At 46.5% G+C, this 27,794-nt stretch overlaps 1 protein-coding gene across 1 annotated transcript; it reads left to right on the top strand.

Annotated features, from left to right (window-relative positions):
- ACTR10 (actin related protein 10) lies at positions 1-26,837 on the top strand. Its single transcript, XM_075331156.1, has 13 exons — positions 1-140; positions 5,227-5,299; positions 6,339-6,421; positions 9,304-9,412; positions 10,084-10,191; positions 10,446-10,513; positions 11,765-11,844; positions 18,182-18,217; positions 22,663-22,742; positions 22,842-22,915; positions 23,937-24,018; positions 24,313-24,514; positions 26,070-26,837. The coding sequence occupies exons 1-13, from the start codon at positions 64-66 to the stop codon at positions 26,249-26,251; spliced, it is 1,254 nt and encodes a 417-aa protein (XP_075187271.1). The 5' UTR covers positions 1-63; the 3' UTR covers positions 26,252-26,837.
- Positions 26,838-27,794: the final 957 nt, after the last annotated feature.

Here is a 27,794-nt window from a genome sequence, read left to right as displayed (position 1 = left end):
GGCCCCGCCCCCAGGTGTCAGTGCGCAGCTGTGAGCTGAGGCGGCTCCGGGCTGTGGCGGAAGATGCCGCTGTACGAGGGTCTGGGCAGCAGCGGAGAGAAGACCGCGGTGGTGATCGAGCTGGGGGAGGCGTTCACTAAGTAAGTGCCTCGGACGTGCTGCCGCCATCTGCCGGAGGACCGGAGCACCATAGAGCCGGAGCTCCTCGTACAGACAGTAGCGCCCAGCTGTTCTGTGACTCCTCCTCACTGACACCTTTCTGGGCTTTGACTTCTGCTTTATATTTACAGGGGTTTTCTTCTTAAAGGAAACTTGTCAGTAGATTTTACCCCTCCCCCTTAAATTTGTTATGTGCCGCCCTCCTGCTTCTGTGCTGTGACTTTAGGTAAAGGAGGAGGAATAGGCTACTTTCACACTTGCGTTCAGCGCAGTCCGTCACTATGGAGAATAGCGCAGTCTGTTAACGCACTGCGCTATTCTCCATAGACTTGTATGGATGACGCACTGTAACGCAAGTGTCAGCGTTGCAACCGCCGGACGACGCAGCGTCGTTATTTTGATGCTGCGTCGGGCGGAAGGAACGCAGCATGTAATGTTTTTTTGAGCTGCGGAATCCTTTGGATTTCACTGCACATGCTCTCTCTGGCTCCCTGCACCCGTAACCAGGGTACACATCAGGTAACCAAGGAACCCTGGTTACCTTCTCTTCTCTTCTCTTCTCTCCTCTTCTCTCTCCTTCCAGCAATGCAGTCCCCACGACACTGACGTCCGCCCCCCGCACACATTGTCGGCGACCGAACGATTAGCTGATCGGCCGGCTACTGGTAGCGATCGCCTGATCGTTCACAATAGTCTTCCGACGGTAAAACTGTAACAAAAAAACCAAAACGGATTGCGTTGTTTTGCAGCATCCGTTGTGCCACTATATGCAACACATCCGTTGCATCAGTCACACAGCGCAATGCAACAGATACCGTTCAATGCAAGTGTGAAAGTAGCCATAGAGCTGGAGTGACGGATGCTCCAGATCTACCATAGCTCTTCAGCCTCAATATCATTTCTATTCTAGCACAAATTTCTGTTAGTCGTGGGTGGATCTACTATTCACCGCAGCTGTTAGACGCACATAAAGATTGATCAGATCATCAGTCATGTGCGGGGAAAGATGCAGGCTCGGCGTGTGAGCAAGCATCAAAGGCAGGGACACGACCTCTGATGTGTATATACGTCATATCTCGTGAAGGGGTTAATGTGAGCTTTTATTTTGCTCCTATACATTTTACATTGGTTTTCTCATTTGTTAAATGGATAAAACCAATCAACTTTTTGGAATTTACCTCTCATTAGAAATCCTCTGTTCTCACTTGAAGGGAACCAATCATCAGGAATTTTGTATATAAGCTAAAGCCAATGTCTGCTGACAGTACATCTTCAGCTGCATAGCCGGATGGCAGAACCTGCATAACCCCAACTCCCTGCTCCTACACAGCGAATGTCCTGAATGATGTATTGCTGTAAGGAAAAGTCACCACCTATCTAAAGTATAGGTGATAACTAGTAGCTCATTAGTAAGATTAACCACTGGGACTTCCACCAACCCAGAGAACAGGGCTGTGAACTGCCTCATTATTATACAGTGCGTCGCTGCTCTATTAATTCTCCATGGAATCACTGCAAACGGCGTTCGACTTTTTCCAGCAGTCCTATAGAGAATGAAGAGAACAGTAGCGCACAAGCTCTATTCTAATGAGTTGGTAGCTAGTGATGAGCGGGCACTACCATGCTCGGTACTGGTAACTAGTGCCCGCTTATGACTACCATGCTCGGGTGCTTAGTACTGGTAACTAGTGATGAGCGGGCACTACCATGCTCAGGTGCTCAGTACTGGTAACTAGTGATGAGCGAGCACTACCATGCTCGGGTGCTTAGTACTGGTAACTAGTGATGAGCGGGCACTACCATGCTCGGGTGCTTAGTACTGGTAACTAGTGAGGAGCGAGCACTACCATGCTCGGGTGCTTAGTACTGGTAACTAGTGATGAGCATGCACTACCATGCTCGGGTGCTTAGTACTGGTAACTAGTGATGAGCATGCACTACCATGCTCAGGTGCTCGGTAATCGTAACTAGTGATGAGCGAGCACTACCATGCTCGGGTGCTCTGTACTTGTAACTAGTGATGAGCGGGCACTACCATGCTCGGGTGCTTAGTACTGGTAACCAGGGTGGATTGATTTAAATCACGCCGATTTAAATCATGATTTAAATCACGATTTAAATCAAAAGATTTTTTTCTATTTAAATCGGATCGATTTAAATCATGATTTTAATCATGATTTAAATCACTGATTTAAATCAAAAGGTTTTTTTTAATATAAATCACGATTAAAATGAGACGTGAGAGCAGTGTGCATGTGCGCCCATAGTTACACGGACGAAACTAGGGGCAACGATCTAACGCCAGGGTGAGGGGGGACCCCAAAGTAAGTAAAAATCTTTTTTGTTTTACTATATGGCAGAAATCAACTCTGCAATGGAGTGGCTCGCCAATACTAACCATGACATTGTGGCAACTGTGCTGAAATTGAAGTGTGAATCTGCACCATTTCAAAAATACATGTTTGCAGATAACGTCGTTAATGAACTAAAACCACTGGACTGGTGGAAGTCGCAATCACTTGTTCTTCCAGCAAAGATAATAAATCTAGCTACTCAGCTACTGACTGCATCGGCTTCATCCGCAGGAGTAGAGAGATTGTTTTCTTCATTTGGTTTTGTGCACACAACAGTCCGAAACCGCTTAGGAACTGCTAAAGCAGGACAACTGGTTTTCCTATTAAAAGTCCTAAATAAACAGTAGGCTTAAGGGTACCTTCACACTTAGCAATGCAGCAGCGATCCGACCAGCGATCTGACCTGGTCAGGATCGCTGCTGCATCGCTACATGGTCGCTGGTGAGCTGTCAAACAGGCAGATCTCACCAGCGACCAGTGAACAGCCCCCAGCCAGCAGCGACGTGCAAGCGACGCTGCGCTTGCACGGAGCCGCCGTCTGGAAGCTGCGGAGACTGGTAACTAAGGTAAACATCGGGTATGGTTACCCGATGTTTACATTAGTTACCAGCGCACACCGCTTAGCTGTGTGTGCAGGGAGCAGGGAGCCGCGCACACTGAGCGCTGGCTCCTTGCTCTCCTAGCTACAGTACACATCGGGTTAATTAACCCGATGTGTAATGCAGCTACATGTGCAGAGAGCAGGGAGCCGCGCACACTGCTTAGCGCTGGCTCCTTGCTCTCCTAGCTGCTGTACACATCGGGTTAATTAACCCGATGTGTAATGCAGCTACATGTGCAGAGAGCCGGAGCCGGCAGCACAGGCAGCGTGAGAGCTGCAGAGGCTGGTAACTAAGGTAAATATTGGGTAACCACCTTGGTTACCCGATGTTTATCTTGGTTACAGCTTACCTCAGCTGTCAGACGCCGGCTCCTGCTCGCTTCATTTGTCGCTCTCTCGCTGTCACACACAGCGATCTGTGTGTCACAGCGGGAGAGCGCCTTTGAAGAAAACGAACCAGGGCTGTGTGTAACGAGCAGCGATCTCGCAGCAGGGGCCAGATCCAGTGTCACACACAGCGAGATCGCTAATGAGGTCACTGCTGCGTCACAAAAAGCGTGACTCAGCAGCGATCTCGGCAGTGAGCTCGCTGTGTGTGAAGCACCCCTAAAGGACTGATGTATTCACTGAAGATGTTTGCTTACTTCAAACGTTAGAGATAGGCTATTGTTAAAAAGTACTTACTCTCTGTAGTTCAATTCTGAGTGTTTAATAGTGCAAATAAAAATTATTAGGTTTCATAATCAACTGTTTTAATATTTTTATTTGTGTAAAACAATTAGATTTGCAAAAAGACAAAGTTTTGCTTGTGTACAACTTGATTAAAAAATCTGATTTAAATCAAATGATTTAAATCAAAAAAATCTGATTTAAATCAAAAAAATCTGATTTTTTTGATTTTTTTAAAAAAATCAAGATTTTTATCCACCCTGCTGGTAACTAGTGATGAGCGGGCACTACCATGCTCGGGTGCTTAGTACTGGTAACTAGTGATGAGCGAGCACTACCATGCTCGGGTGCTTAGTACTGGTAACTAGAGATGAGCGAGCACTACCATGCTTGGGTGCTCAGTACTCGTAACTAGTGATGAGCAGACACTACCATGCTCAGGTGCTCAGTACTCGTAACTAGTGATGAGCGGGCACTATCATGCTCAGGTGCTCAGTACTCGTAACTAGTGATGAGCGGGCACTACCATGCTCGGGTGCTTAGTACTGGTAACTAGTGATGAGCGGGCACTACCATGCTCAGGTGCTCAGTACTGGTAACTAGTGATGAGCGGGCACTACCATGCTCGGGTGCTCAGTACTCGTAACGCGCAGTTGGATGTTTGGAAGACTGCCACTCGAGTACCTGAGTGTCATGGAATTCAATGGGGAACTTGACCATTTTTACAAAAGATTTCCTGGAAAAATGCTTGTGTTCCCCATTGCCATCCAGTATACTCGGGTACTTGAGTTACACCCATCCGAGCTGCTGGTTATGAGATTCGAGCATATGAGCATTTTAGTGCTCGCTCATCACTACTTCTTACCACCTCTACAAAGCATAGTTGATAACTTTTAAAGGTGTTCTCCCTTTTAAAATTACCCAGGCATAGTTTTATCAAAAAAGAACCTGTCCTGTACTCCCCCCTACCTGGGTCCAGCGCTGAGTCTCCGTTGCTGCTCCTGGTGTTTTATTGGCTGCAGTGCTGATATCACATCGACAGCACTGCAGCCAATCAGTGAGCTCAGCAGCTGTTCTTGTGTAGATGGAGCGTCCCCCGCAGAGCTCACTGATTGGCTGCAGTGCTGATATCACATCAACAGCACTGCAGCTATTGTGAGAAGCTGTGAGCAGTGGCTGGACCCAGATAGGTGTGTGGGTTTTTTTTTTGTTTATACCAAACTGTGCCATTTCTCAGCAGAATAGTTTTTAAAAACATAAACTTTAATGCCAAGAACGTGATGTGGACCTAGGCAAAGGCGAGCTCCGTGTCTGCATCCAGGGCGGCCACCTATAGCACGGTCTCTCCGCAGCCTGATATCTGGCTCCATGTATTTACATTGTACATGGACATCGCACAGAAATGGATGTGGCCACTAAAAGTTGTAACTACTCTGTTTATAGATGTGGATTTGCCGGAGAATCTGGGCCAAGATGCATTATCCGTAGTGAAATAAGAAAGCCGGGCGTCTCCAAGGTAATTCTTTTTCATAATCTATTACAGGTTCATAAACTTGTTTTTTTGAAAATTGCCACCCCAACACAAGAGGATAGATGGGAAGATAGTAGGGGGGACATCATGGCATTGCCCTCGTGTTCTCCAGACCAATATCCAGCTATAATTTCGTCAAATACAAAAGTGGGAACATCGCGAAAGAGACTAAACCTGCATTACTGTCTTGATGTGTACTATGACTGTCTATGTGAGCGGTGACGTCAGGTCAATTAAGAGGCCTTCAAGAAGGAACATCACACCGGTCCTACTGATCTTAAGGTGTGCCATAAAGTATGGGAGCTGAACCCCTCCAGTCTTCATTCCAGGCACACTGGCAGCCCAACGTTACATGATTTGGTCATGGAACCAGTGATAGTCATTTTTTTCAAGGTGTCCTGAGAGCCGTCTTTTGAAACAACATTAGGCCTCATGTTACTCGCACTGCTGTGAGCAGCTGTCACATGGAGTTTGGCACAAACTTCACCGACTGTCATGGCAGCATTGGGCTCTGTTCACATTGCAGATTCTAACTCTCTGCCCGATGGTTTCTATTGTGTCTGGGATCAACACAGGCAGACTCAAGTGTTGACCTGCTGTGTGCTGATTCATAGGCAGGCTAGCAAGTGTTAATCTCTGCTAGTCTGCTTGCTTCTTTAATCACATGTTGTGGGGAGACCTATCACATCTGCTCCCTTCCTATTTATGCTGGTGGAATCCTTCTACCCATGCCAGCTATAGTTTTTTCTATCTTGGGTCCGAAATTTCAGTGAGTAGATCTGCAATGAAGACTGCACTGGATTTCATATTACACTATCGCAGACTACAGTATATTACTTTATGGGCAGAATAAAGGCAAAAAGATGTCAAACAATTACATTTCCCATCAGATAAGGTTCATAGGGGCCCTAAAAATTGTTTCGTGTAAAAAAAAAAATAGACAAAAACGAAAAGTTATGTTTGGGGGAATATTTTCCTTCTAGTGGCAATTTTCATCTTTTTTTTTTTTTTTTTGTCTTCACAGCCAATAAAAGTTGTGCAGTATCATATAAACACGGAGGAGCTGTATTCCTATCTGATAGACTTCATTCACATGCTATATTTTAGGTAAGTTGCTGTAGAACTGGTTTCGGTGATTTTAGTTTCCAAAATGTTTTATTGAATTTTTTTAACCAGATAAAATATTCACAACAGAATGATTTCCCATCACAGGGGGTCACAAGTATTCAAGTTTATATTCAAATAAGTACAAATGAAAAAGGGAAAGGGAAGGGTAGGATCCTTATCTTGGAAGGACAGGCTGGTAATTGGGATATTTGTACACTATTTAACATCATAAGCTGAAGCAAGTTATATGACATATTCAATAGAGGATATTCCATGCATATAATTACAGAATGTCTTATTAATAACCAGGTTTAAATAGGAGGCACAATTTAGAGTTAACAATTAACAGCCCATCATATCTCTATCTCTATCCCTATCCACATTAAGGCCGGGGCCACACGGGGGACTACTGTGATCCTCGCATGACACTCACACTCGCATGAGGGATTTATCTCCCTCTCTCCGTTGCCGGCTATTGCCATTCTCACCCTGCACTCGCATTACACTGGTGTACTGTGAGTGCAGTGCGAGGGTTTTTTTTTTTTTTGTTTTCTCCTCACCCCATAGATTTTAATGGGTGCGAAAGAAAAAAAGGATTGCATTGCACCCACAGCATGCTGTGATTGTTTTCTCTGTCCGATTAGGGCTGAGAAAATAATTGCTCATGGGAGCAGCCCCATAGAGTAATATTGGTCCGAGTGGAATGTGATGTTTTATCGCATTCCACTCGCTCCAATTTTCATGCCGTGTGTCTTAGGCCTTAGAGAGCGGCTCAGTAGGGGTCGGGATGGGAGTCTATCCAGCGAGTCCAAACAGCATAAAATAACACTAAGGGGTACTTCTCACATAGCGAGATCGCTGCTGAGTCACAGGTTTTGTGACTTACCAGTGACCTCATCAGCGATCTCGCTGTGTGTGACACTAAGCAGCAACCTGGCCCCTGCTGTGAAATCGCTGATCGTTACACACTGTTCTGGTTCATTTTTTTGCTCGTTGGTCTCCCGCTGTGCAGCGCACATCAGCGTGTTTGACAGCGGGAGACCAACGAGCACCGACTCTGTGTAAGCAGCGTACGCTGGTAACCAGGGTAAACATCGGGTAACTAACCAAAGCGCTTTGCTTGGTTACCCAATATTTACCCTGGTTACCAGCGTATGCCGCTAAGCAGTGGCTCCCTGCACATGTAGCCAGGGTAAATATCTGGTAACTAACCAAAGCGCTTTGCTTAGTAACCCGATGTGTACCCTGGCTACTTGTGCAGGGATCCAGCGCTAAACGGTGTACGCTGGTAACCAGGGTAAATATCGGGTAACCAAGCAAAGCGCTTTACTTAGTTACCCGATATTTACCCTGGTTACCAAGCGCAGCATCGTTACACGAGTCGCTGGTGAGATCTGCCTGATTGACAGCTCACCAGCGACCATGTATCGACGCACCAGCGATCCTGACCAGGTCATATCATGGTTGGAATCGCTGGTACGTCGTTTAGTGAGACGATACCCTAAGGTGTCGGTCCTAGTGGCTTCAATGCGTTCATAAATCATTATCTAATCTTCTTTTGAGTAAAGCTAAAAAAAAGAATTGATGTTTTCCTTTGCGCAGCTATGTGAATTAGTGAAGCCTTAGTGAGAACATTTAGTAAAAGGTTTTATTAGTAAGTCCGGATGGTCTGTCTCCATATAGTAGTACTGCTGGATCAAGCCGGATAGACTCCCCTAAAACATCCCTGATGAGGGATTTAACCTCCTGCCAATATGTTTTTACCAAAGGGCACATCCACCAAATACACTTCATGTCTCCTGGGGCGTTGCACCCCCTGAAACATCTATCCGTGACATTAGGATATATTTCACCGGGACATAATAAGCTGTATGTAGGCCTTTTAACGATGTCTCAGTGAGTGATGGCTGATTACTACTTTTAGATAAAACATCGCCGCATCTATTCCATGTGTCAATGAACATGGTGAATGTGAGATCACTTTCCCATTGCTCCATATACCTTAATTTCTCGCCATCTGGTGGAAGATTCAATATGGAGTATAGTAGTGAGATAATCCCTCGAATAGGTCAGATAGGCACATTTGTTCAAATGCAGTGGGCCATGAGGCATGTCTGCTGGTAGGGGTTGTCTTGGTGCAAAATGTAGAACCTGATTGATACACATTTCTCCCAATGGGGGGTTATGTTTCTGTATAAAATCTTGCCTAGGTGTTTCAGGGTAGTTACCCCTTTAAGTTTCCACCATTGAAAGGCATTTGGGTCTAACCCAGGGGTAAACATCGGGTGAGCAACAAATGGAAGTTGTTTCTCAACTTATTGCATAAAAAACGGAGATGGTTGATTGTGAAATTGATTATAATCTCTGCCCAATTGTGCCAAGAATGATGTGAAGAAAACAAAACTTGTGTATCATAACAAAGGATTGGACATGCTGAAAACAAACACGTCCAATCTTTTTTTTTTTTTTTTCTCCCTCCTTTGGAAGAGAGAGCCCCATACACATTAGATAAAGCTTCTGTGTCTACCTGCTCTTATTTATTATCAGAGTTATTGTCTGTACTGAGGCAGAGACATTGCTGCACTTAGAGAGTCATAAAGTGAATAAATGGCTTCCTCCGCTGACATCTGCCCGCACAGGTAGAGGCAGATGATGGATCGCACTCTGCATTATTACGTATCACCAGTGTTTCTTGGCTGTGGCTCCACTTTCCGATGTCCTCCGTGGATTTCCTGTTTGTCATTAATAATGTGCATTATGATCTATTCCACCTAGATGTGGGGATCACACGGCTGAGCACCGGCTCGGCTCAGCACTTCTGATTTTACTGTGCATCCGCTAAGTATTTCTTTAATAAACCTCCATTTTTGTTTTTTTTTCAGGCACTTGCTGGTGAATCCTCGTGACCGCCGCGTTGTCTTGATCGAATCCGTGCTTTCCCCTTCTCACTTCAGGGAGACTCTGACACGGGTTCTTTTCAAGTACTTTGAGGTAGAAGCGTCCGCCTGTCTTGCTGGCTGTACCGAGACCTGCAACCTATGGGGCAAATTCTGAATAAATGCAATTTGCTTTCCTGCTCCCATCACAAGCTTTCATTGTGATCACCGCTATCATTTCACCTTTTTCCAGTATCTTGTGGCCATTTACACATAGGGAATATGTGACTTTAGAGGCTTTGTTCAGTGTGAAGAAGGCTGAGTTGCAGTGCCAGCTACCCGCCCCTTCCCGCCTCCAAAAATATATTTTTTTTTAATATATATATTATATTTATTTTTAAATTTAACCATGGACTCTTCATGCTGTATGTACATTGTAAATCTGTGTCATGGTGTCTGTAACATCCTCTGTAAAAGTTTAACTTGATCTAGCCTGATAGACATATCCTCAGTGTCCCCCCCTCCCTGCCGCAGTACAAGCTGCAGCTGTCAGTGAGGCTGGGAGGGCATAGACTGATTATACTTGGACTCATGAGCTCTCCGACTCCAAAGCTCTACTCATAAAACGCTTATACAGTAGTTATACTGAATTTGACTTTCATGGTAACTACACCAGTCTCATCAGGTCTAAGAGATCTAATTGATCATGTATAGATTTTTTTGTGACATCTGGTGACAGAAAATGGAGGAAACGTTTCTGTATATCCAGCCTCTTCTGTTTTGCAGGTTCCGTCTGTGCTGTTTGCTCCCGGACATCTGATGTCTCTGATGACGCTTGGTATCAACTCTGGGATCGTATTGGACTGTGGATATCGAGAGACGCTTGTTCTGCCTGTATCCTCTGCTGTCAGTAATTCTATACATGATTCCTCCACGTCAGTTAATTTTAGGAGATGAGTGATTGGTTTCAGTGGCACCCCTCCTCTCCAGTATAAATCTATGGTGATTAATAGGACTCCAAACCAACCTAACAACTTTCACTTGTTTTCTGGAATACCCCTTTAATTTTCCAATTGCTGCCAGGATTCAGGCTGCATGTGCAATAGCTGTGAGCAGTTTTCAGCAGATTCTTCCTTAGCAGATGTTAGATATACGAGGGTATTCCAATTCTGAGCTGCTGGGGAGCTCTTCCCTTGGGTGGAAAAGCAATTCACAGGTAAGTATTGAGTTTCTGTGTTGGGGCAAAGCCTTATTTTTTGGTGTTTGCATTTAGGTTTTCTTAAGTGTTTAGATTCAGTCATATACTGTAGCCCACACATGTCTCTAAGTGGCCTCCATCACTCCCTACCCTAGAGAGGGGACCATACATATCCTCACAAGATCTCCTTCTCTACTCCCCTCTTCTCTCCTCTTCCCACCATCTCATCCAAGATTTCTCCCGTGCCTCCCCCATACTCTGGAATGCTCTGCCACAACATTATCAGACTCTCGGATACCGTGAAAAGAGGAACCTGAAGACCCACTTCTTCCAACAAGCCTACAACCTGCCATAACCCTCAGTCTGATATAGCACCGCACGACCAGCTCTACCCTCACCTACTGTATCCTCACCTATCCCCTGTAGACTGTCAGCCCTTGCGGCCAGGGACATTTATCCTCTTGTACCAGTCTGTGCCTTGTATTGTTTATGATTATTGTACTTGTCCCTATTATGTATGCCCCTTTTACATGTAAAGCGCCATGGAATAAATGGCATAATAATAATACATATCTAGACTCTTAGGATTAGATGGATTAGACATTACCAATAAAGTACTGTAAAGGCACTGGTACACGCTACGATTTATCTGACGATATGTCGTCGGGGTCAGTTTTCGTGACGCACTTCCGTTAGCGACGTCTTTACGTATGACTCCAAACGATCGCAAATAGTGTGAAAATCGTTGATCGTTGACACGTCGTTCAGTTTCTAACTTTTGTTCGTCATTTGGAACAGACATATTGCTACGTTTGATACCCTGCCAACCACGAACAACATCCACACGACCGCCTTGGTCAAACAATATCTCGCTGAACGACGTAGCGTTGTTGGTGAGATGGGTACGTGTGACCGCTACAAAATTACCTATGTGCGATCTCGGCAAATTGTAACAACGATCTGGGCGTGTCACATCATTAACGAGATCGCTAGCGATATCGCTGCGTGTAACGGGGCCTTAACCACATAACATACCAGATTACATCATCACCTGCTACTGCACCCTAAAGGGGTAATCTGGCTCCGCTCACCTCCACATCTGGAGGGCGGGGCCAGTGACGTCCCATCTACAGATACCTGTCGGCTTGTTGGGGCGAGTGGCAGCTTTCACAGATCTGTCTTAGTCCTTAGAATAGAACAGATGCACAATTTGATGGGTCCTGAAAAAATGTATGCAGTTGTACGATATGTTCCTTCTTCTCTGTACAGAGAGCTAGAGTCTCAGTTATTGGAGCAGTGCACCGCCGACACCGGGACCGCCAAGGAACAGAGCCTGCCGTCTGTCATGAGTAAGTCCTACCTGCCATATACCAGTATGTGTAATGCACGTCAGACCAAACGTATCATGGATTCTATTTTTCTTTTTCGCTCCTAATTGGGAGACCCAGACAGTGGGTGTATAGCTACTGCCCTCTGGAGGCCGCACAAAGAACTACACTTAAAAGTGTAAGGCCCCTCCCCTTCTGGCTATACACCCTCCCGTAGGAGTACGGATTCCTCAGTTTTAGCTTTGTGCGCAAGGAGGTCAGACACGCACGCATAGCTCCATTGTTTTTAGTCAGCAGCAGCTGCTGACTATGTCGGATGGAAGAAAAGAGGACACATATAGTGTCCCCAGCATGCTCCCTTCTCACCCCACTGTATGTCGGAGGTGTTTGTAAGGTTGAGGTACCCATTGCGGGTACGGCGGCAGGAGCCCACATGCTGATTCCTTCCCCATCCCTTTTTACAGGGCTCTGGGTGAAGTGGGATTTACTGGTCTCCAGGCACTGAGACCGGGCTCCATCTACAGCCCCTGGAGAAGATGCTGGATGGAGCGGAGTACATCAGGGACATGGCCCTGCATCCTCAAGGTACTCTGTGTCCCCGTGCAGGCGCTCACACCGCAGCATGCTGGGTGTTGTAGTGCGCCGGGGGACATCAGCGCTACGGCGCTTGTGCCATGGCCTCATTCAGCTTAGCTGAAGCAGGCACACTTCCAGGAATAGGTCGCGCCGGCCGCTGGGACTGCGGCGCGGCTGGCACTTGTGGTGCGCCGGGGACTTCAGCGCGGCCCGCGCTTTTACGGCGGCCGCGCTGATAACTCCAGTCCCCGGCTTTTGCGGCCTGCTTCCGTCCGTTCCCGCCCCCGGACCTGCCAGTCAGGAGAGGGGCGGGACGCTTGCCACATATAGAAATCGGTCATGCCGGCCGCTGGGACTGCGGCGCGGCTGGCACTTGTGGTGCGCCGGGGACTTCAGCGCGGCCCGCGCTTTTACGGCGGCCGCGCTGATAACTCGAGTCCCCGGCTTTTGCGGCCTGCTCCCGTTCGTTCCCGCCCCCAGACCTGCCAGTCAGCAGAGGGGCGGGACGCTGGCCAGGGCATCAGCGCTGAGGGCTGGAGTCGTTTTTACATACTCCAGCCCTCACAATCGGCACAGAGGGGACGCTGTTTCCCGCACTTTTGTTTGGGAACTCCCACGGACCGCCCCTCTCCACAGAAGCCGGCAGCCATTCCTAGCTGACACGCTGAGCTGCAGAGGGGAGCCGGGGAGACCCAGACAAGGACTCTGCAGCCTCTTACCCGCTATTCAGCGGGCGGTAAGCAGCCCTCAGGGCTCACCCCTCTAGTGCCAGTAGCATTCTTAGTATTTTGTTGTTACAAATACTTGATATTATATAGCGCTGGTCGCCCTTTGGCTATAGACTCTCTCACATTGCAGAGAGCCAGCAGCATGTCGTCCGCTAAACGCAAGGGTGCCAAAGCACGGACATTATATGCTTCCTGCACCGCATGTGGGACTTTTCTACCGGCAGGCTCCACGGACCCCCATTGTGTGCAGTGCTCGACCCCTGCGGCGCTTGCACAGCCGGGGCCTCTGCTGGACGTAACCCAGGGTGTACCACCTGTGAATGCTGTCCAGGTGACAGGCACTGAGTTTGCAGCTTTTGCTGACAGAATGTCTCTCACTATGTCACAAATTCTTGACACATTGCGAGCTAGGCCTGTACTTCAGGCCACGGACACTGTGCAATCATTGCCCCCTGGTCCTCCTCAGCTCCAAGCTCCGGGACGGGCATATACACCTCAGGGTGAAGACTCTGACTCGGACGATGGCCCCGGGCAGCCTAAGCGGGCTCGCTATGACGGGCCTTCACATTCATCTCAATGGTCAGGATCCCAGCGAGATGACTCTATGGGTGATGAGGCGGACGTAACTGATCAGGCTTCTGATCCTGGAACCGCTCTCAATCTAGATACACCAGATGGGGACGCCATAGTTAATGATCTTATATTTAACATCAATAAGATGTTAAATATTTCCCCACCAGCTCCTCTTGTGGAGGAGTCAGCTTCACAGTACGAGAGAATCCATTTCAGATACCCTAAGCGTACTTTAAGCACTTTTCTGGACCACGCTGACTTTAGAGACGCAATCCAGAAACCTCACGCCTATCCTGAAAGGCGTTTTCCTAAACGGCTTAAAGATACACGCTATCCTTTTCCCCCTGAGGTGGTCAAGGGTTGGACCCAGTGTCCAAAAGTGGATCCTCCAATTTCCAGGCTTGCAGCTAGATCCTTGGTTGCAGTTGAAGATGGAGCGGCACTTAAAGATGCCACTGACAGGCAGATGGAGCTCTGGCTGAAATCCATCTATGAAGCGATTGGAGCGTCATTAGCGCCTTCTTTTGCAGCCGTATGGGCACTCCAAGCTATCTCAGCCGGGCTTGCGCGAGTTGACTCCGTCACACGTGCATTTGCCCCGCAGGTAGCACCATTGACCTCGCAAATGGCGGCATTCGCGTCGTACGCGATTAATGCTGTTCTTGACGCTACAAGCCGCACGGCAGTGGCGTCAGCCAACTCCGTTGTTTTGCGTAGGGCCCTGTGGTTGAGACATTGGAAAGCAGATTCTCATTCCAAGAAGTGCTTAACCAATTTGCCTTTTTCTCGTGACCGATTGTTTGGAGAGCGTTTGGATGAAATCATCAAACACTCCAAGGGTAAGGACTCATCCTTGCCGCAACACAGACAAAACAGACCCCAACAGAGGAAGGGTCAGTCTGGTTATCGGTCCTTTCGAGGACCGGGCAGGTCCCAATTCGCCTCGTCAAAAAAGACTCAAAAGGACCAGAGACGCTCAGATTCTTGGAAGTCTCAGTCACGCCCAAAAAGGGCAGCCGGAGGAACCATTGCCAAAACGGCGTCCTCCTGACTGGAGGTCTCCGATTCCCACACCCGCGGTCGGTGGGAGGCTTTCCCACTTTGGCGACATCTGGCTGTCACACGTCAAAGACCGTTGGGTGAGGGATATTCTGTCTCACGGGTACAGGATAGAGTTCAGTTCTCGTCCGCCAACTCGTTTCTTCAGAACTTCTCCCCCACCAGACCGAGCCGATGCTCTGTTGCAGGCGGTGGCCGCTCTAAAAGCGGAAGGAGTAGTGACCTCCGTCCCTCTTCAGGAACAAGGTCACGGTTTTTACTCCAATCTGTTTGTGGTCCCAAAAAAGGACGGATCGTATCGACCCGTCCTGGATCTAAAGTTGCTCAACAGACACGTAAAAGTCAGGAGGTTCCGGATGGAATCCCTACGCTCCGTCATAGCCTCAATGTCTCAAGGAGATTTTCTAGCATCAATAGATATCAAGGATGCGTATCTCCACGTGCCGATCGCACCAGAGCATCAGCGTTTCCTACGCTTCGTCATACACGACGAACACCTGCAGTTCGTAGCGTTACCTTTCGGTCTGGCAACAGCCCCCCGGGTCTTCACCAAGGTCATGGCAGCAGTAGTAGCTGTCCTGCACTCGCAGGGTCACTCGGTCATCCCGTATCTAGACGACCTGCTTATAAAGGCACCCTCTCAAGAGGCATGCCAACACAGTCTGAAGGTGGCACTAGACACTCTCCAGAGTTTCGGGTGGATTATCAACTTTCCAAAGTCTCATCTAACCCCGACCCAATCTCTGACTTATCTTGGCATGGAGTTTCATACTCTCTCAGCGATAGTGAAGCTTCCACTGGACAAGCAGTGCTCTCTGCAGACAGGGGTGCAATCTCTCCTTCAGAGCCAGTCGCACTCACTGAGGCGCCTCATGCATTTCCTAGGAAAGATGGTAGCAGCAATAGAAGCAGTCCCGTTCGCGCAGTTTCATCTGCGCCCTCTACAATGGGACATTCTACGCCAATGGGACGGGAAATCGACGTCCCTCGACAGGACTGTCTCCCTCTCTCAGACTGCCAAGGACTCTCTGCGTTGGGGGCTTCTCCCCACCTTATTGTCACAGGGAAAGTCGTTCCTTCCCCCGTCCTGGGCAGTGGTCACGACGGATGCGAGCCTATCAGGGTGGGGAGCGGTGTATCTCCACCACAGGGCTCAGGGGATGTGGACTCTGGAGGAGTCCACCCTGCAGATCAATGTTCTGGAAATCAGAGCAATTTATCTTGCCCTGCGAGCCTTCCAACAATGGCTGGAAGGCAAACAGATTCGGATTCAGTCGGACAATTCCACGGCGGTGGCGTACATCAACCACCAAGGGGGAACACGCAGTCGCCAAGCCTTTCAAGAAGTCCAACGGATTTTGACGTGGGTGGAAAGCAGAGCGTCCACCATATCCGCAGTTCACATCCCAGGCGTGGAAAACTGGGAAGCAGACTTTCTCAGTCGCCAGGGCATGGACGCAGGAGAATGGTCCCTTCACCCGGACGTGTTTCAGCAGATCTGTTGCCGCTGGGGGACGCCGGACGTCGATCTGATGGCGTCACGACACAACAACAAAGTCCCAGTTTTCATGGCACGGTCTCACGATCACCGAGCACTGGCGGCGGACGCCTTGGTTCAGGATTGGTCGCAATTCCGACTCCCCTATGTGTTCCCACCTCTAGCATTGTTACCCAGAGTTCTCCGGAAAATCAGGTCCGACTGCCATCGAGCCATACTCGTCGCTCCAGATTGGCCAAGAAGGTCGTGGTACCCGGATCTGTGGCATCTCACGGTAGGCCAACCGTGGACACTACCAGACCGTCCAGATTTACTGTCTCAAGGGCCGTTTTTCCATCTGAATTCTGCGGCCCTGAACCTGACTGTGTGGCCATTGAGTCCTGGATCCTAGCGGCCTCAGGTTTATCTCATGCAGTTGTTGCCACGATGAGACAGGCTAGAAAACCATCCTCAGCTAAGATCTATCACAGAACGTGGAAGATATTCTTAGCGTGGTGCGTGGCTCAAGGGTTTTCTCCCTGGCCATTTGCATTGCCAACTTTTCTTTCCTTCCTGCAGTCTGGGTTGGAAAAAGGCTTGTCGCTTAGCTCTCTTAAGGGTCAAGTCTCCGCGCTATCCGTATTCTTTCAGAAGCGCTTGGCACAGCTTTCTAAAGTACGCACTTTCCTACAAGGAGTTTGTCATATCGTTCCTCCTTACAGACGGCCATTGGAACCCTGGGATCTGAACAGGGTTCTCATTGCTCTCCAGAAGCCGCCTTTCGAGCCTTTGAAAGAGGTTCCCCTTTCTCGGCTTTCACAAAAGGTAGTTTTTCTCGTGGCGGTCACGTCTCTTCGAAGAGTGTCCGAGCTAGCGGCGTTATCTTGCAAATCTCCCTTCCTGGTGTTTCACCAAGACAAGGTAGTACTGCGTCCAATTCCAGAGTTTTCTCCCAAGGTGGTTTCTTCCTTTCATCTCAATCAGGATATCACTTTACCATCTTTGTGTCCGCATCCAGTTCACCAATTTGAAAAGGGTTTACATCTGTTGGACCTGGTGAGAGCACTCAGGATTTACATTTCTCGCACAGCGGCTCTACGCCGTTCTGATGCGCTCTTTGTCCTAGTAGCTGGTCAGCATAAGGGATCGCAAGCTTCCAAATCCACCCTGGCGCGGTGGATCAAGGAACCAATTCTTCACACATACCGTTCTGCTGGGCTTCCGATTCCATCTGGACTGAAGGCCCATTCTACCAGAGCCGTGGGTGCGTCCTGGGCATTGCGACACCAGGCTACGGCTCAGCAAGTGTGCCAGGCGGCTACCTGGTCGAGTCTGCACACGTTTACCAAACACTATCAAGTGCATACCTACGCTTCGGCAGATGCCAGCCTAGGTAGACAGGTCCTTCAGGCGGCGGTGGCCCACCTGTAGGAAGAGGCTGTTTGACAGCCCGTTCATGTGGTATCTTTTTACCCACCCAGGGACTGCTTTTGGACGTCCCACTGTCTGGGTCTCCCAATTAGGAGCGAAAAAGAAGAAGGGAATTTTGTTTACTTACCGTAAATTCCTTTTCTTCTAGCTCCAATTGGGAGACCCAGCACCCGCCCTATTTGTTCTTAGGGTTTCGTTTTTCGGGTGCACATGTTGTTCATGTTGTTTCTTAAGTTCTCCGATCTTGTTATCGGATTGAATTTGTTTTTGAAACTGTTATTGGCTTTCCTCCTTCTTGCTTTGGTACTAAAACTGAGGAATCCGTACTCCTACGGGAGGGTGTATAGCCAGAAGGGGAGGGGCCTTACACTTTTAAGTGTAGTTCTTTGTGCGGCCTCCAGAGGGCAGTAGCTATACACCCACTGTCTGGGTCTCCCAATTGGAGCTAGAAGAAAAGGAATTTACGGTAAGTAAACAAAATTCCCTTCTTTTTTTTTTTTCTGTCCGTTTGTAGGCGGTGTAACAGAAGACGTAGTGGAAGATATTAAAGGTAAGGGGACGTGTACTATCGGCATTATGCCAAGGAACAAAGGGCCCTAAATGGATAAGACCATCTAATTATCGATCGGTTGGTCTAAAGACTTTCCCACTCTTAGAGTACGTGCCCCCGATCATTGTTCTCAGCATTTTGGATGCACCGTGCTTCAGCTGTGTTCAAAATACTGCGTTGTACAGTACAAGCACAGTTGATGAATTTCTAGAAATCCCATCCTCTGTGCTTGTTTTACCCGCAGCAAACACTGACCTGCGGTGCCAATTTCCAAGCCGCAGCATGTCAATTGTTTGCTGCGGAGTCGCAAGTGTCCTCCATAGACATGAGCAGCTGCGGTGTCTTGTGTTCAGTAAGCGTGTTCAATACTTTCCCTTGTGTCAGATCTCATAATAACAAATCACTATAGACCTCTATGGTTTGATTTCTGTTTGTGTAGATTGGATGGGTTGTTACCAACATCTGGTGAGAAATTCATGACAATAGCACCTTTAGAAATATATATTCTTAGAAAATTGGTGACTTGCTCAATACATATTTCACCCGCTGGGGGAAAAAAAAAAATGTATAGTGTGTGTTTAACTCGGCATTGTGACATTTGGACTGTAGATCAGCCTGGAAGTGTGAAATGCACTGCAGCAAAAAAGAATGTTATTTCATTTTTTTTTTTTTTTTTTTTTTTTTTTAATTTTTAAATTTATGAAAAGTTTATTCAGAGGGTCATTTTTTTATTCAACCCCTCAATCCACCAGAATTCTGTTTGGTTCCCCTAAAGTATTAAGAAGTATTTCAGGCACCAAGAACAATGAGCTTCACATGTTTGGATTAATTATCTCTTTTTCCAGCCTTTTCTGACTAATTAAGACCCTCCCCAAACTTGTGAACAGCACTCATACTTGGTCAATATGGGAAAGACAAAGGAGCATTCCAAGGCCATCAGAGACAGGATCGTGGAGGGTCACAAGGCTGGCAAGGGGTACAACACCCTTTCCAAGGAGTTGGGCCTACCTGTCTCCATTGTTGGGAGCATCATCCGGAAGTGGAAGGCTTATGGAACTACTGTTAGCCTTCCACGGCCTGGACAGCCTTTGAAAGTTTCCACCCGTGCCGAGGCCAGGCTTGTCCGAATAGTCAAGGCTAACCCAAGGACAACAAGGAAGGAGCTCCGGGAAGATCTCATGGCAGTGGGGACATTGGTTTCAGTCAATACCATAAGTAACGTACTCCACCGCAATGGTCTCCGTTCCAGACGAGCCCGTAAGGTACCTTTACTTTCAAAGCGTCATGTCAAGGCTAGTCTACAGTTTGCTCATGATCACTTGGAGGACTCTGAGACAGACTGGTTCAAGGTTCTCTGGTCTGATGAGACCAAGATCGAGATCTTTGGTGCCAACCACACACGTGACGTTTGGAGACTGGATGGCACTGCATACGACCCCAAGAATACCATCCCTACAGTCAAGCATGGTGGTGGCAGCATCATGCTGTGGGGCTGTTTCTCAGCCAAGGGGCCTGGCCATCTGGTCCGCATCCATGGGAAGATGGATAGCACGGCCTACCTGGAGATTTTGGCCAAGAACCTCCGCTCCTCCATCAAGGATCTTAATATGGGTCGTCATTTCATCTTCCAACAAGACAACGACCCAAAGCACACAGCCAAGAAAACCAAGGCCTGGTTCAAGTGGGAAAAATCAAGGTGTTGCAGTGGCCTAGTCAGTCTCCTGACCTTAACCCAATTGAAAACTTGTGGAAGGAGCTCAAGATTAAAGTCCACATGAGACACCCAAAGAACCTAGATAACTTGGAGAAGATCTGCATGGAGGAGTGGGCCAAGATAACTCCAGAGACCTGTGCTGGCCTGATCAGGTCTTATAAAAGACGATTATTAGCTGTAATTGCAAACAAGGGTTATTCCACAAAATATTAAACCTAGGGGTTGAATAATAATTGACCCACACTTTTATGTTGAAAATTTATTAAAATTTAACTGAGCAACATAACTTGTTGGTTTGTAAGATTTATACATCTGTTAAATCCTGCTCTTGTTTGAAGTTTGCAGGCTCTAACTTATTTGCATCTTATCAAACCTGCTAAATCTGCAGGGGGTTGAATACTACTTGTAGGCACTGTGTGTGTGTGTGTGTGTGTGTGTGTGTGTGTGTGTGTGTGTGTGTGTGTGTGTGTGTGTGTGTGTGTGTGTGTGTGTGTGTGTGTGTGTATATATATATATATATATATATATATATATATATATATATATATATATATATATATATATATATATATATATATATATATATAAAATAGATTTGGCTATCTATCTATCTATCTATCTATCTGTTTGTGCAGGTAACTATTACTGTGCAGAATTATTAGGCAACTTAATAAAAGCCAAATATATTCCCTCACTTGTGTGTGTGTGTGTGTATATATACACCTCTCTATCTCACTTGGTTCTTTTCACCAGGTAAACCAATATAACTGCACAAAATTTAGAAATAAACATTTCTGACATGCAAAACCAAACCCCAAAAAATGAGTGACCAATATAGCCACCTTTATGATGACACTCAGCAGCTGACCATCCATAGATTCTGTCATTGCTTGATCTGTTTACGACCAACAGCCTCCAGACACTGTTCCGAGAGGTGTACTGTTTTCCCTCCCTGTAGATCTTACATTTTATGAGGGATCATAGGTTCTCTATGGGGTTCAGATCAGGTAAACAAGGGGGCCATGTCATTATTTTTTCATGTTTTAGACCTTTACTGGCCAGCCACGCTGTGGAGTAGTTGGATGCATGTGATGGAGCATTGTCCTGCACGAAAATCGTGTTTTTCTTGAACGATATCGACTTCTTCCTGTACCACTGCTTGAAGAAGTTGTCTTCCAGAAACTGGCAGTAGGTCTGGGAGTTGAGCTTCACTCCATCCTCAACCCGAAAAGGTCCCACAAGTTCATCTTTGATACCAGCCTATACCAGTACCAACCTCCACCTTGCAGGCGTCTGAGTCAGAATGGAGCTCTCTGCTCTTTACTGATCCAGCCTCTGGCCCATCAAGAGTCACTCTCATTTTTATCAGTCCATAAAACCTTTGAAAAATCAGTCTTAGGCTATGTGCCCACGCTGCGGAAAATGTGCGGATTTTGCCGCGGATTTCTCGCAGAAAAGCCGCGGATTTTCCAAAAATCTACAGCACAGCTACTCCCCAGCCATTTCTATGGCATTTGGGAAATGCTGTGCCCACGCTGCGGATTTTTCCGCAGCGGAAATCGTGCGGATTTCCATGCGGAAAAATCTGCAGCATGTCAATTATTGTAGCGGATTTATCCGCAGGGTCCCATATACTTACCTGCCTTGATAGAGACCCGAGTCACTTCTCCGTCCGGTGTACAGCAGCGCGGTGGATCCAGCCAGGTACAGGAAGGAAGAGGTGGGCGGAGCTTGCACGAGCTCCAGTCATGTGACAGCCGGAGCTAGTTCAGGCCCGCCCACCTCCAGCACAGTGAAACCAGACGCTGCCTGACAGTGACCCGGCCGCCGGAAAGCGAGGTGCTGCATGATGGAGGTAAGTATAAACTTCCCCGATCACGGCAGCACTTGTTCTGCATTGAGGATGCAGTGCCGAAGCCATGTTTCTTGGCCCAGTCTTGACGTTTTATCTTCTGTTTCTTGTTCAGAGGTGGTGGTTTTTAGCCTTCCTTACCTTGGCCATGTCCCTGAGTATGGCACACCTTGTGCTTTTTGATACTCCAGTAACATTGCAGCTCTGAAATATGGACAAACTGGTGGCAAATGGCATCTTGGCAGCTTCACTCTTGATTTTCCTCAATTTATGGGCAGTTTATTTTGTGCCTTTTTTGCCCAACACGCTTCTTGTGACCCTGTTGGCTATTTGCCATGAAACGCTTGATTGTTCGGTGATCACGCTTCAAAAGTTTAGCAATTTCAAGACTGCTGCATCCCTCTGCAAGACATCTCACAATTTTGGACTTTTCAGAGCCCGTCAAATCTCTCTTCTGACCCATTTTGCCAAAGGAAAGGAAGTTGCCTAATAATTAAGCACACCTTTTATATAGGGGGTTTGTCATTACACCGCACCCCTCCTCATTACAGAGATGCACATCACCTGATTTACTTAATTGGTAGTTGGCTCTCAGCCTATACAGCTTGGAGTAGGACGACATGTATAAAAAGCATCATGTGATCAAAATACTCATTTGCCTAATAATTCTGCACACAGTGTAGTGCCCTCCTCTGTGTTTTCATATAGTAATAGTGCCCTCCTCTGTGTTTGTATGTGTATATATGTGTGTGTATGTATGTGTATGTATAATGTATATAATATATATTTTATTTTGTTAAATACATTAAACGTAACCTATTTGTTTTTATTTTCTGATGACTTCTTCTTGAGAATAAGTAATTTTGCTCTTTTCTGCAGTCCGTGTTTGTTTTGTGAGTGACCTTCAGCGGGGGCTACAGATCCAGGCTGCCAGGTTTAACATTGACGGGGGTTCGGAGGTAGGCTACCATCTTTTATTCCACCTATAACACATACAAATAACAATCAGGTTTGTGGTACACTTTGTTTTTTTTTTGTTTTTGTTTTTTTTTCCCCAGCGCCCCACACCTCCTCCTGATGTTGACTACCCTCTGGATGGGCAGAAGATCCTTCACGTTAAGGGAGAGATCAGGTTTGAGGCTTTGATTGCATGCACAGAACATTTATAACATAATGCTCTGTATGTAATGGAGATGTGAGACTTTATGCACAGATGATGAGATGAGCCAGTAATGTAGCTGTGTTCCTGGTGGCTACAAATGTGGTCACCAGTGCAACCAAATAATATAACTCAGCCGTCAGCTTCTTCTTCTAATTCCCCATATACGGGGATGTTCAGCTCGGCCAAGCTTTCCTGGATTCTGAAAAACTGCCTGATCAATTCTCAACGCTGAACAGAAGGATTAGACTATGAACTTCTACCCAATCCCTATGTTCTCCACCATCATCTGGAGGCCACCATACACATAAGATGGTCTTCAAACCCTCCAAAATCCACAGGTTTAATCTGATGTGTATGGGAACCATCTACATGCACACATACGGAATAGCCCAAATTGCTGCAAGGTGCTCGTGTTACCTGTGGGTTTTGCTGCACATTTCCATAATTCACCCTTTGTAAGATAAATTCTGATTTCCAGCCCAGAGCCCGGCTGTGGGTCGGACGCAGGCCTATGTAGCAGACCATAGAGGGATTGCATTTTTCCAAAATTTGTTTATTCAGCTAGTAGCATTGTCTGTTATAGTATATTCCATCTGTTATAACCATCTTTACAGTGAGCAGCTGAACCTCCTTGATTATGATGTAAAAGCGCATGACTCCTGGTAAACAGAGATGGGGATTATGGCAGGGTCTGGTACTCTGCGCTTTAGGTTGGCTTCATACATCATTGAAGCACGGACCGCTCTGGTATCAGAAGACTTGACCATCCTGCCTCTCCTGACCTGCCTCATAGGAAGCGGTTAGCTCAGGGGTCAAGAGGAGAGATCTGGTGCTCCGGCTGGGTTATCCAATGCGAGAACAGTTCATGTGTGACACGTGTGAGGCCAACCTAAGTATGCTAAACTATAAATCCCACTAATGATTAATAACCTTCATGACGACCTCCATAGTGTTGAGCGATCGTCACATATTGCTCTGTTGTCGTTGACAGAGACTCCGTTGTAGAGCTGTTATTCGAGCAGGACAACGAAGAGAAGTCCGTGGCCACGTTAATTCTGGATTCTCTCCAACAGGTAACATAAGCTCCAATGTGAAATTAAAATATTACATAACTTTGCTAGAAATCTTGATTAAAAAATGTCCGTCCCATTTTGACATCATGAGTGTCACACCGCAACAATTACACAACAGCTAATCCGAAGAGGCAACGGGGATGGCGGCAGGTAGGAGGCAGTTTATAGGGTACTGCGAAGCGGCGCACTCATTACTAGCTGTAATATTCCGTGCCGGAATAACTTCATTTATATATCTTGGATGTGTCACAAATTTTGGTAGAATGTTTATGTTCTTGCTGTCCTGTGTGTCAGTGTCCTATAGATACCAGGAAACAACTGTCTGAAAACATTGTGGTCATCGGAGGCACAGCAATGCTGCCGGGATTCCTGCACAGACTAATGGCGGAGATCCGATACTTGGTAGAAAAGCCGAAATATAAAGAAGCCCTGGCCACAAAGACCTTCAAGGTCCACAATCCACCTGCAAAGCCAAACTGTGTGGCCTGGCTGGGAGGTAATGCACAACCGCAGTCACACTTACAGGAATATCAGGCTTAGGTTTTCAAGGAATTAAGTAAATTCAATTTCCTCACTTTATATCTATTTATTATTTTATTTATTTTTTTCATCTTTGTAATCTCTTTTGGGATTTAAATAATAAAAAGTTAAAGGAAATGTGTCCTCAGAAAATGATCTATTGTTAACATCAGGTGTGTGTTTTTTTTTTTTTTTTTTTTTTTTATTTACTGTATATATTTTTTATATTTAAAAAAACTAAGGAAAAAAATAAATACAGAGAGAGAGAAATCTTGGAGGTTTTCACAATGACCACAAAGCCTAGGTTCACACTTCCTCTTCTGTACAGAAAACCTTTCAGCAGTCTCATTATCATCACAGACAGGTTTACAAAGACACCTTTTATACACAGCTGTTGACACTTGATTGCGTCTTAAGGGGGGTAATTGCATCTTAAGGGGGGTAGATCAGAGCTAGCCTACATGTACATCAGTGATCATGCTATTTAAAGAGATTCTGTCAACACTATTTTCTAATGTAAAGACTTGACTGTAATAATGATGACATTGATGATTTTGGTGAAGAAATCCGCTTTGTTCTTTAACCACCATGAAGTTTCCGGCTAATTAGATTTTGGTGCACAGGGGCCGGACTGTGCACTGGGTCTTATTTTCCCTGTCTGTGATTCCCTGGCTCCTCCGCTGCCTCCAGTCTGTGAATGACCGGACACTGCTGAGGTTTCAAACCGAGGTGGCCGGTCATTTACAGACCGGATGCAGGCGGATTAGCCGGGGAATCAGACAGGGAGGGGAAGACCCAGTGCACAGTCCGGCCCCTGTGCACTGAAATCTAATTAGCGGAAAAGCTCAAGTGGCGATTTTAAAGAAAAACAACAAAGTGGATTTTTTTCACCAAAGGTATCAATGTAACCAATATAACAGCACCATTACAGCCATGTCTGCACTTTACATTACAAAATAGTGCTGACAGTGATCAGTAATTGACAACAGCATGTAAATGGTTGAAGAGCAGAGATCAGAGCTCCAGTTGCTGCTGTTAGACAGATACTGGCAGTATAGCACAATCGTCTTCTCCCGGTGTGGTGTGGGATCAGCTTTTGTAACAGATATGTGACTACTACATCATTAGTTGGAAAGAGGTTAGCCAATAAGCCATTTCCTAAGGCTACATTCCCATTAAATGGGATTTTCTGGCAGTGGTGATTCCACTGTGCCCAGCCAATGTTGCTGCACCATGTCATCGCTGCAGAGATGGAAAATGACTGTCCGGAGCGGTGCTGGATCTGCATGGTTTCCCTAGGTGTAATATTATATTTGCACAAATGCAGATGAACACCTCAGAGCTCAGCAGCAGCGCCCACCACAATCATAGTCTACACTCCGCTCACCCAGCAGGGGGCGACGTCATCGGCACCAATCACCTGCCAATGCCGGGCATCCTTATAACCTCTCCACTGGAAAGCTACATCACTTACATCTGCTTTACATCTGCTTTACATCTAGTGATTCCTCCCAATCTTTCCGCCCATCCAGGTGCAATATTTGGAGCTCTGCAGGATATCCTCGGCAGCCGCTCAGTGTCTAAAGAATATTACAGTCAGACCGGCCGTATTCCTGACTGGTGCTGCCTGAACAACCCCCCTCTGGAAATGATGTTTGATGTCGGAAAGTCTGCACCTCCGATGATGAAACGAGCCTTCTCTACCGAAAAGTGAAGAATTGGCACCAGAAAACGACTGTTTATAGCAAGAGGACTAAAGTAGATGTGCAAATTACCAATATTTATTATACTCATCAACGCTAACAACACTCTGTGTATATATGCAGGGAATATCAAGCCTTGTACACGCAGCATTGCTGTACACAGTGATATCCCACTATGTCTACAAAATATTAAGTAAGGATGTAACATGAATTGCCGGCTTCATCATTCCTCCATGTAAGCTCTGATCATACGCTGGACCCCCTCGCCCTAGACCTTAGGGGTCTGATTGAGGTAAACATGTTATACTTACAAGTAGCATTTAACAGTGGCTGCGTTTAACTAGAAGAAAGGTCCATTTTTTTTTATTATTTTTTTTTTTTTTAAATATAAATGCACTTGTTGTATAGGTAAAGACTAAGTTTGTGGAGGCTGAAGAATAAAAAAAAAAGTATAGGACTGCAGGTTACATTTGGATGGCCGCAGCCAAAGGTTGATGACCCTTTTCAGTTCAGTAGTCTCCCAAGTTCTGTAAGTCTGTTGTACCCCCTAATGCTCTGTATCTGGTATGTCTGGATAATAAAGTCTTTGTAACATTACTACAATGTAAGAGTTTCATTTTCCTGATCCACAAAGCTTCCTTTGCTGCATCGTGAGCCAATTCTACACCTGAGACACCATTCTACACGGACTGACACTTGGACATTGTCAATTTCCAGAGGAGGCGCTCTACTAAGTCTGGTATTTCCTGAATATAATATACATATGCATGTTTGGCTACAACGAGCATGTGTGTCTATGGGGGGAGGTGCGTTAGGCCATGAGTGCACTAGAAAGTGACTTTTTCTCAAGGAAAATCCGGACCCTCTTAAAGAAATCCGCACCCACGGTAAAAAAAAAAAACAATACGCACCGAAACCGCAATGAAATCCGCATGCGGTTTTGACACTGTTTGGTGCAGATTTTCCGCAGGTTGCAGAAAAGAAGTGACATGCCCATTAATTCCGCAGCAGAAAATCTGCAGTAAAATCCACAGCGTGCGCACATACCTAAGGCACGGTTCACACTACATCTGAGGACTTAGCGTACAGTATACATCGGGGCGCTTTTCCCAATGTGTATTGTAACGTTCCCATATGCGACCATTTATCAAACAGAGACCAAAAGCGTATATTGTAACGTCCCCATAGGCGATCAGATGGAGGCAGGTATGCAGCTGTATACTGTTTTGTTTTTTACTGTACAGTATAGGAAAGTGCAGAAGACTTTTTTTTTTTTTTTTTTTTTAAATATACAATGGCTCCCTATGGTGTACAGATGTCTAGTGATGACCGAGCACTACCGTGTTTGGTACTAGTAACCAGCAGTCGGACGCTCGGATGAGCGCGATTCGTGTACAGATTATATTGGAACTCAATGGAGAACTTTAGTATTTTTCCAGAAGATCTTCTGGAAAAAATGCTCAAGTTCCTCTTTGACTTCATTATACATAAGTCACGCCCATCTGAGCATTCGACTGCTTGTTGAGAGTACCGGGCATGATAGTGCCCACTCAT

This window comes from Anomaloglossus baeobatrachus, chromosome 12, assembly GCF_048569485.1.
Source record: "Anomaloglossus baeobatrachus isolate aAnoBae1 chromosome 12, aAnoBae1.hap1, whole genome shotgun sequence".
Taxonomy (NCBI): Eukaryota; Metazoa; Chordata; class Amphibia; order Anura; family Aromobatidae; genus Anomaloglossus; species Anomaloglossus baeobatrachus.
The sequence above is the reverse complement of the archived record's forward strand: the minus strand, read 5'-3'. Positions and strand labels throughout refer to the sequence as shown.